Source organism: Muscardinus avellanarius (assembly GCF_963383645.1).
Source record: "Muscardinus avellanarius genome assembly, chromosome: 4".
Lineage (NCBI taxonomy): Eukaryota > Metazoa > Chordata > Mammalia > Rodentia > Gliridae > Muscardinus > Muscardinus avellanarius.
Window position 1 is genome coordinate 89,958,913 of NC_137789.1, and position 10,327 is coordinate 89,969,239.

Here is a 10,327-nt window from a genome sequence, read left to right on the forward strand (position 1 = left end):
CCTCCTATAGCCAGGTATAGACAGATACACTGCTGGGGATGAAGAAGATGACCATTGGACTAATACATTCCCCTATACTCTGCCTGGATCCTCTCATGCCTCCCTACTAAGTTAATGGGTCAAAGGTACCTCGTACCACGATACAGGGTTACCAAGGGAAGCCCCACTATTAGGCCCCGAAGCTATGTGAAAGGGATGCCCTTCTCTTCTCAGCCATCTCAGGCCTGGGATCCACTGAGGTAGAAGGGGGAGGGGGTCAGGCCACTTTCATCCCCTTGTGGGCCCTGCTCTGGGTTTGACCCTTAAGGAAGCAGGGAGCTTTCTGCTGGTACGGGAGGTTGAGACATCAGCCCAGACTGGAATGCTGCAGTTCTTCCTGAAGCCATGAGGGGACTGGCTGGCCAAGCCGGCTCAGCAGCTTCAACAGCTCCAAATTATGATTCCGGAAAAAATTTGTAAGAAAAAGGCGGGACTGATAGGAGAAAAATGAAAGGAGAAACAAAGTATAAGCAATGGGACTGAGTCAGATCTGAGGTGGGATGGGGTACCATGCCCAGGCTTTACTTACCCCAGGGTCCATATCTGGGTACCTCCGGCCTTTGCTCCTGCCTAGACAGCGAGTCTTGCCACCTTCCAGTCCCTGACACCAAAATCCCTTATCTTCATCAAACCTACTCAATAGGAAAAGGCAGGTGGCAGGGAGAAGAGAAATTCAAGCTCTGTAAATGCACACGACTCCTCCCAATCCAAAGGGACATGCCTTTCCTTCAAGACGGGCTAAATCTATGTCTTTCCCAAATATACATTTTCCAAATGCTTCCCCATTTCCCCCAGAGATTCCTCCCTTGGATCATACTCTCCCACCTGAGGGTCCGTGTGTAGTTCAGAAAGGGTGTTACGCCCAGGAACTTCTGGATGTTCTCCATTGAGGCTGCTGGGTTGGTACGCAGCTCTTGCCCATCCACAATCAGCAACTAGAGGGAAAGAGATCTGGTTCCCTCTATATTCCTAAGAAGCCTTTAGGCTGAATGAAATGACCTCAATGAGGATCCTTGGGAGATTTTACCTGTCCAGAGGGGTAGTAAGTCAGCCAGCGTTGTAGATGGGTAGAATAATAGCCAGGGATGAGACAGCGGTTCTGCAGGGAACGAAGTACTGGAGGGGCCTGGGAGGAGGCTGAAATCACCTGGTAGAAGGTATAGTTCAGAGCAACTGGGTCTCCATGTGCTCGCTGGTGCTATAGGATAAGGGGGAAGAGATGATTTGACAGAATTATTCTGCCCTTATTCTTGGTCTGGTGACAGACAAAATAGGAACCTCTCCCCAAGGCACTAGTTTAGTTTTTCTACCCTCATTCTGTCTCTCTAGCAGTCACCATTCTCCACCTACCCTTCTCCCCCTTAAACCCCAATGTGTCTCTAGTTTCAGGCAGACCTGGTACCAGGAGTAGGCCCTGTCAGCAGGGTTGGTGAGCACAGTGATGATCTTGGCTCGTGGCAGGAGGGCAGCCCCCCGCCGTGGCACAACCTCTGAGTCAAAGTAGGTGGCACTTTTTTCAAATAGGAAGTCAGTGCTGGCATTAGAAGGGACAGGAAAGAAGTCCATGTACCTAGGAAGTAACAAAGAAGAGAGGTAGAGACATTTTCAGTGAAGGGGCCACATGCCAGTGCTTGTAGAAGCTGGAGCAGGGTTATTTTGGAGAAGGAACTATTCCTCTGAGAAGCATTCAAAGGGGTCCCAGTCTCACCAGTCAATACCCTTGTGGTAATTAGGGCCGTTGAAGAACTGTATCTCCTCAAAGGTGCTGGGGCTAGGGAAGCTGCTAGTCACAGCTGGGTGCAGGCTCAGGAAGAAGTGAATAGCTGTGGTTCCTAAATAGGAGAAAAAGACCAGGCCATTGTGGGAAAGAAGACAGCCAAACAGCCTGAGTTTGAAGGAGATAAGGAAAAAAAATATATCCTAGAAAGTAAAAAATCCCCTTTGACCAAACTATAGTGAGAGAGAAGACTTGCTGAGCTACAACAGTGGCTCTCAGCCTTCACTGTATATCAGAAACACTTGTGGATTTTTCTTTTTTTCTTTTGTGGTCCTTGGGATTGAACCCTGGGGCATTCTACCTCTGAGCTACATCCCCAGGCCTATTTTATTTGAACAGGGTTTTGCTAAATTGATGCAAGCCTCACTGAGTTGCTAAGGCTGGCTGTGAACCTGCAATTCTCCTGTCTCAGCCTTATGCACCACCACACCCACCTGGTCTACTCTTTATTTTATCATTATTATTAATTATTATTATTTTGGTCATACTGGGACCTGAACCCAGGGGCATTCAACCTCAGTGCTCCACCCTCAGCCCTATTTATTATTATTATTGTTGTGTGTATGTGGTACTGGGGTTCCTGGAAGCCCTTCTACCTCTGGACTACACTTCCAGACCTATTTTATATTTTATAATTTGGAAACAGGGTCTCTTAAGCCAGCACAGCTGGTTTCAAACCTGTGCGATCCTCCTGTCTCTGCCTCCCAAGCGCGGGTCACTAAGTTTCAGAGATCCTTACTAAATAGCTGAGGCTGATTGCTAACCTGCAATCCTCCTACCTCACCCTCCCAATGGGATTACAAACCTGCGCCACCATACCTGGCTTGTGTTTTTTGTTTTGTTTTGTTTTGTTTTTGTTTTAGTACTGGAGATGGAACCCAGAGGCTTTCTACCTCCGGGCTACACTCCCAGACCTATTTTTTTATTTTTTATTATTATTTTATTTATTTATTATATTGTGGTACTGGAGATGGAACCTATAGGCATTCTACCTCCGAGCTACACCTCCAGCCCTATTTTTTTTTCTTTTTTTTTTCTTTTTTTTGGTGAGTCTGAAGATGGAACCCAGGGGCATTTGACCTCCGAGCTATACCCCCTGCCCTAATTTTTAATATTTATTCTTTTTATTTTGAAACAGGGTCTCACTTAGTTGCAGAGGGCTTCACTAAGTAGCTGAGGCTATCTGCGAACCGCGATCCTCCAGGTCTCAGCCTCCCAAATGCTGGGATTACAAGCATGCACCACCACGCCCGGCCCTATATATTTTTTTGTTTGTTTGTTTTTGTTCTTTATTTTGAAACCAGGTCTAACTGAGTTGCAAAGGTCCTCACTAAGTAGCTGAGGCTGTCCGCGAACCGCAATCCTCCGGTCTCAGCTTCCCAAATGCTGGGATTACAAGCGTGCGCCACCACACCTGGCTACTCCCAGACCTATTTTATATTTTATTTGGAAGCAGGGTCTTACTAAGATGCTGAGAGCCTCACTAAGTAGCCGAGGCTGGCTTCGAACCTGTGCGATCCTAATGTCTCAGCCTCCCAAGCGCGGGGATTACAAGCGTGCGCCATCACACCCGGCTCTACTTGTGGGTCTTTTAACAACTCCATAGATAGGGCTAGAGATGTAGCTTAGTGGTAGAATGCTTGCCTAGAGTGAGCAAGGCCCTGGGTTAGATCTTCAGTGCTGTAAAAAAACAAAAACAAAAAACACAAACTCTACACCTGATTCTGATATACACCTAGAGTTAAAAATCCACATCTTAGCGAGGCGTGGTGGCACACACTTGTAATCCCAGTACTTAGGAGGCTGAGACAGGAGGGATCCATGTTTGCAGCCAGCCTCAGCTAGTTAGTGAGGCCCTCTGAAACTTCATGAGACCCTGTTTCAAAATAAAGAATAAAAAGCTGGGCATGGTGGCACACGTTTGTAATTCCAGTACTTAGGAGGCTGAGACCAGAGGATCATGCAAGTTCAAAGCTTCAGCTACTTAGTGAGGCCCTCCACAACTTAGTGAGACCCTATTTCAAAATAAAGAATAAAAAATAGAAGCTGGGTGTGGTAGCGCATGCTTGTAATCCCAGCATTTGGGAGGCTGAGACAAGAGGATCTGGGTTCACAGACAGCCTCAGCTACTACTTAGTGAGGCCCTTTGCAACTCAAACCCTGTTTCAAAATAAAGAATAAAAAATAGGGCTGGATCCGGGCGTGGTAGCGCAACTTGTAATCCCCACGTTTGGGAGGCTGAGACAGGAGGATCGCATAGGTTCAAAACCAGCCTCAGCTACTTAGTGAGGCTCTTGGCAACTTAGTAAGACCCTGTTTCCAAATAAAATAGAAAACAGGTCTGGGAGTATAGCCCGGAGGTAGAAAGTCTTTGGGTTCCATTCCCAGTACCACCAAAAAAAAAAAAAAAAATAGGGCTGGGAGGGTAGCTCAGAGGTAGAATACCCCTGGGTTCTATTCCCAGTACTAAAAAAAAATAAAAAATAAAAAAAGAATAAAAAATAGGTCTATGTTCAATCCCCAGTACCACCAAAAAAAAAAAAAAATCTTTATCTGCTGGACACTGTGGTGTATGTTTGTACTTGGGAGGCTGAGATAGGAAGATTACAGATTCACAGCCAGCCTGAGCAACTCAGTGAGGCTTGCATCAACTTAGCAAAATCCTGTTACAAAATAAAAATAAAATAGGGCTAGTGGTATAACTTGGAGATAAAATGCCCCTGGGTTCAATCCTAGTACCAAATAAAAAGGCCTTGTCTTGGAGGATTGTAGGTTCACAGCCAGCCTCAAATACTTAGGACCTCCATAACTTAGTGAGACCTTGTTTCAAGATAAAATAATAAACTTCAGCTGGGGGTGGTAGCAAGCGCTTGTAATCTCAAGTACTTGAGAGGCAGAGATGGGAGACTGCAGCCAGCCTCAGCTACTTAGGCCCTTTGCAACTCAGGGAGACCCTGTTTCAAAATAAAGAATAAATAATAGGGCTGGGGGTGTAGCTGGGCAGTAGAATGTCCCTGGGTTCAATCGCTTATAAAACAAACACACACACACACACACACACACACACACACACACACACGAATAATAAATAGGGGTAGGGGTGTAACTTGGAGGTAGAATCCCCAGTACTGTGTAAAAAAAAAAAAAATCAATGAAAGAATAGCTGCGTGTGGTGGAGAACGCTTTTAATCCCAGTGCTTGGGAGGCTGAGACAGGAGGATCACAGGTTTGAGAAGTGCCTAGGCAAACAGACTCTCAGCAACTTAGACTGTTTTCAAATAAAAAATAAAATAGGGGTAGAAGAATAGCTCAGAGGTAGAATGCCCCTGGGTTCAATCTTCATTACCACAATAGAAGAAGGAATAGAAAAGAAAGGAAAAGACAGAAAGAACAAAAAAAAAAAAAAAAAAAGGGAATGAATTCCGGTCTCAAGAGACTAGATTCATGGTGGCACATGTTTGTAATTCCAGTATTTGGGCGGCTGAGACAGGAGGATCGCAGGTTCACAACCAGCCTCAGCAAGTAATGAGACTCTCACCAATCTAGTGAGACCCTGTTCCAAAACAAAAATAAAACAGAGTTGGGGTGTAGATTGGAGGTAGACTACCCCTGGGTTCGATCCCCAGCAATACACACACACTGGATTAAGGAAGAGTGTGTAGGAGAAGGGAACTCCTTAGCAAAAGGATGCTTTGAATTTAAGGCAGGGCAAGAGAAGTTGGCTAAGGATGATTTACCTGTCTTCTGGGGTCCCACAATGAGGAACTTGGGGAGCCGATCACAGGTTTTCTCCTTGGACCAGATATCTTTGTGCCTCTTGTCATCACAGGGATTCTAAAGGTGAGGCCAAGATTCCGATAAGGCCTAATCTCCTAAACCCCTATCCCCATCAATTCTAGATAGGCTGAGCTCCACACTTACCTGCCAAAGGGGACTTCGCTCCTGAGGGAAAAGTTCAAAGTATTTTTGTGCAAGAGGGACAGGAGGAAGGGTCTGTAGGCGCAGACGTGTCCAGCACTGGAGGAAGCGCACCAGGCTCTCAAAGGTGTACAGGCCTAGCCGGTCATTTCCATAATTGGACAGATGGGTCATAAAGATGCTGATCTGTAAGAGGTGCCTGCAAGTCAGATTTGGAGTCTACCCCATCTCAGAATCAGCCTTGGAGAGTAAAGGGCCCAGTCAGCAAACACTTTGGCTCTCTGATCATTTAGCCCTTCCTCTTAGCACCTTACCGGGTTAAGCAGCACCGTCAGAAAGAGCTCTCCACCTCGGATGCTCCGGTCTAGCTCGTGAGAGCCTCCAGGATACTCATTATAGAAGATTGTGTGAGTAAATAGGCCACACGTCTGCCGGGGCAGAACCTGTGGAGAAAGGAAACAGGGACAGATGAGATGCGAAATGTGAAAGTCTGAAGGCCTGGGGCTCCCTGGGTTTACAGAGCCTGTCTGAAATTAGAGCAGCAACTAACTTCTATGTACATTATGATTATACCCCATTATGTGGATGAACTTGGACTGGCAGTTGACGAGCCATAAGTCAATACAGGATGGAGGCTGTCTAAAGGTGGGCATTGTGTGTGTGTGTGTGTGTGTGTGTGTTACTGAAGATTGAATCCAGGGGGAGTCTACTGCCAAGATACAGCCACAGTTCTATTTTTTATTCTTTTATTTTTAGAAACAGGGTTTCACTGAGTTGCAGAGGGCCTCACTAAGTAGCTGAGGCTATTTGCAAACTGCAATCCTCCTGTCTCAGCCTCCCAAATGCTGGGATTACAAGTGTGTGCCACCAAGCCCAGCTTATTCTTCTTTCCCTTCCTTCTTTCCTTCCTTCCTTTCTTTATCTCTTTCTTCTTTTTCTTTGTGGTACTGGGGATGGAACCCTGAGGGATTTTACCTCCCAGCTACACCCCCAACCCTATTTTTTTTCTTTATTTTGAAACAGGGTCTCACTGAGTTGCAAAGGGCCTCACTAAGTAGCTGAGGCTGTCTGAGAACCGCGATCCTCCTGTCTCAGCCTCTCTAATGCTGGGATTACAAGCGTGAGCCACCACGCCCGGTTTATTCTTTATTTTAAAACAGGGTCTCACTGAGTTGCAAAGGGCTTTACTAAGTAGTAGCTGAGGCTGTCTGCAAACCATGATCCTCCTGTCTCAGCCTCCCAAATGATGGGATTACAAGTGTGCGCCACCACGCCAGGCTCCTATTTTCTTATTCTTTATTTTTATTTTTTTATTTATTTATTTTTTGCAGGTCTGGGGATGGAACGCAGGGGCATTTGACCTTCGAGCTACACCCCCTGCCCTATTTTTTACTTTATTCTTTATTTTGAAACAGGGTCTCACTAAGTTGCAGAGGGCCTAAGTAGCTAAGGCTGTCCACGAACCACGATCCTCTGGTCTCAGCCTCCTGAATGCTGGGATTACAAGCGTGTACCACCAGACCCAGCTTCTTATTCTTTATTTTGAAACAGAGTCTCACTAAGTTTTGGAGGGCCTCAATAAATAGCTGAAGCTGGCCATAAATCCAGATCCTCCTGTCTCAGCCTCCCAATACTGGGATTACAAGTGTGTACCATCACGCCCAGCTTAAATGTGGGCATTTGATTCAAATTTGTAATGAGAGTCCCTCACCATGATGCCATTGTGGATGAAGCCACGGCGATAGCGGGCAGGGCGGAGATGTGGATACTCCTCAGTGCTGGTCACCTGGATGCCCCACACAGACTTCCAGGCCTCATAGAGCTGTGTGTGGATGGGGTACACGCCAGAATGGTGGGGGGCCACAGCATACCCCAGATCCGTGGGAATCCCATGCTCCTGGGAATGGAACAGACTCTCACCAGGACCTGGTGAGGTTTGGGGGTAGAGGGTAAAGAGGGTGGGGATACCTCCACAGATAGAAAACTGAAAAGGGTAAGGCAAGCATGCCCCATTAGGAGAAGGTTGAAAAGGAAGCATGATCTCTGGGAGAAAGTATGGGGAGAGATCCAAGGGTCTCACCAAGGCAAACTGTTTGTTGAGCCTCATCTGGTCAGCCAGCACAGAGCGACTGTGGAACAGGTGAGGCTGCATGTGGCTCCACATGTGGGGAAACCACCAGAACTCCTTGCGGTGCCTCAGCAGCATGTCATCTCCTGCATCCTCCTCCTCCGTCCCTACGGCCACACACTGACTGCTGACCATGCCAGTCAGCCTGCATCCTCCTTCCATCCTTAGGACATTACTGTCCCCTGCCCACCCAAGGCCTTCTATTTGCCCCACCGCCGCGATGCTCTCCAGCTACCCAGGCCAAATTCATGCCCACCACTCGCTACTCATAGCAGTCTGACCCCAAACCTTGCCCCCTTCTCCAACTTGTCTGCCCAGGAAGATGGACAGTGAAGGAATACATCAAACTAAGACTGAAAGGTTGAAGAAGCCGGGAGTAAGCTCACCAGTATGGTAAAACTTGCCCGAGAAGCCCAGGTTGAAGGTGAAGTTAGGGACTAAGGTCCTGAGTTTGTTCTGGGTGGTCAACAGAGCCTGGGAAGAGTAGCATGGACATGACATCAGAAGAGCATAGACTGCAGGAGAGAGAAGTAGCATTCCTCCTGCCTGGAAAGGAAGGGCAGGGAGTATACCTAGGACAAACTCCAAATCAAGGCCACAAGTCTTAACATGCCAGATAAGAACAGCTAATAAGAAATTTAAAGGGAAAACAAAGACTGACCTCAACATCAGCCACCTTCATGCGGGTACCTTCTTTGCCCACAAAGATATCATCGATGTCTACCAAGATATAGCGGTCAAGATCCAGGCAGAGGCGCTTGCCAGTGAGGTATGCAACAGCATCAACAAAGACAAGTTTGTGGAGCCAGAAAGAAAGGCCATGGCCAAAGAGCACCCGCTGGATGCCATCATGAAGCCCCAGGTCCTGTATCACAGTGGGAAGCCGGGCCCGGCGAGGCACTGGTCCTGGAACAGGGGACTCAGCTGGCTGGAGGCTGGCAAGAAGCACTGGCTCATATGTGCTGTGATTAGACTGGAAGATGGTCCAATCATCCCCAGGAAGCGGTCCAGGCTCTAGGCGGCTGGGGCGAGTCAGATGGAGTAGGGGTGCAGAAGGATTCACCTGGTAGTCCTGTAGTCCCAAGTTTGAATGTAGAAAAAGGGGAAAGCCTTTGAGCTGGGCACTCAGTAAGCTGTGCTCATGGGCTCGGAAAAAGCCAATGATGCCCACACCATACTCCACACAGTACTGGTCTAGCAGTTCCCGACTCAGTGCATCCAGGTTAACATATTTGAGTAGGTTTTCATAAATAACCAAGACATAGCGGCCATGTGTATGGTCAGTCAAAGTGGGCATGTCCCCTCGGCCAGGTGCCAGCTCAGTGCTGTAACGAAAACGACTGGACTCTAAGATAGCCACAATCTCCTGCCCCAGCTGTGAGTAGGCACTCTCCACAAACACAAGGACCACAGGTTCAGTTCGAGCTGTTTCTGGAGGCCTGGGTGGCTGAGGTGGGACTGGAGGCCTTGCAGGACCAAGAGCAGCTGGCCCACCACTGCTGCAGTCTCCCAAAGGCAGAGGCAGGGGCTCCTTGGCCTTGGGACTGGTGGACACGTAGTAAGCCAGGAAGCCCATGGAGCCCAGGCTGAAAGCAATCAGCAGCAGTATGAGGCGGTGCAGTTCCAGCTGCCGAGCTGGGCGTACAACCTTCCACAGCTGGAGCATGGTGAGGAAATGAGGGAGGGATGGGGACTACCACAGGGGATAGAAGGCAGGGGTCCTGAAGATTAGAACGCAGGAGGGCAGAATGATAGGAAAACAGGGGAAAGGGTTAGTTCCCTGAAAAGGTGGAAACAAGTCCTCTTAGTATAGGGTAGGGAAGTAGAAGGAACAGCAGGGGGTACTGGACAGAGTCCATAGGCCTCAGGTCACCATGGCCCCCTGGCCCATGGCTTCAGGCTACAAATCTAGCCAAACTCCACCCTTGCTTCTGGCGGAGCTCCTCACATCAGAAGTCAGCAAAGTTCACAATTTTGGCCCCACTGTCTGTAAGACAGAAAGAGTAATGTTATTTTTCCCCTTGAAACTGTCTCACTAATCTAAAAATTTGTTTTCTTCATCCCATCTCTCTTACCTCAGCTCACTGTATGATTTGTTCCCCCCACCACCAAAAAAAAAAAAAAAACTTCCAAGAAAAACACCAGTATGCCAGTTGAGTCCTATACATTAGCTACAAAATTCTCCTAAGCTCAGAGCTGGAGCAATATGCTCAGGTGCTAGAAGGGAACAAATTCTCCCATCCATAAGAGGCCAAACAGCCCAGGATGAAAACTGGTCTGCTCTGGAAGAGGCTCCCAGCCGTGACTGAGTGGATGGCCAGTGAACAAGCACTGTGGTCTTTCTGTGGGGAGAGACCCAAAGCCCCAGAAGTCCCGTGCCCTGACAAGACATCAGCGAAAGGAAACTCATGAGTCTTTTAATCTTCCACATCAATCAAACACAGTATCATAGCCAACAGCACTAA

General features: G+C 47.8%; 1 protein-coding gene across 2 annotated transcripts; it reads right to left on the reverse strand.

Moving 5' to 3' along the window:
- Positions 1-346: 346 nt before the first annotated feature.
- Positions 347-9,528, reverse strand: NDST2 (N-deacetylase and N-sulfotransferase 2; the record flags this gene model as incomplete). 2 transcript variants are annotated; one of them, XM_080693972.1, is made up of 13 exons in its annotated part: positions 347-472; positions 569-671; positions 865-974; positions 1,067-1,237; positions 1,435-1,609; positions 1,748-1,871; positions 5,554-5,650; positions 5,738-5,920; positions 6,049-6,177; positions 7,446-7,631; positions 7,815-7,969; positions 8,249-8,336; positions 8,524-9,528. In XM_080693972.1, 13 exons carry the CDS (start codon positions 9,526-9,528, stop codon positions 347-349), a joined length of 2,652 nt encoding a protein of 883 aa, XP_080550098.1. The 2 variants fall into 2 exon arrangements, with proteins under 2 accessions (XP_080550098.1, XP_080550099.1); XM_080693973.1 differs by lacking the exon at positions 347-472 and having other exon boundaries at positions 610-671; positions 902-974.
- Between the last annotated feature and the right edge of the window lie 799 nt (positions 9,529-10,327).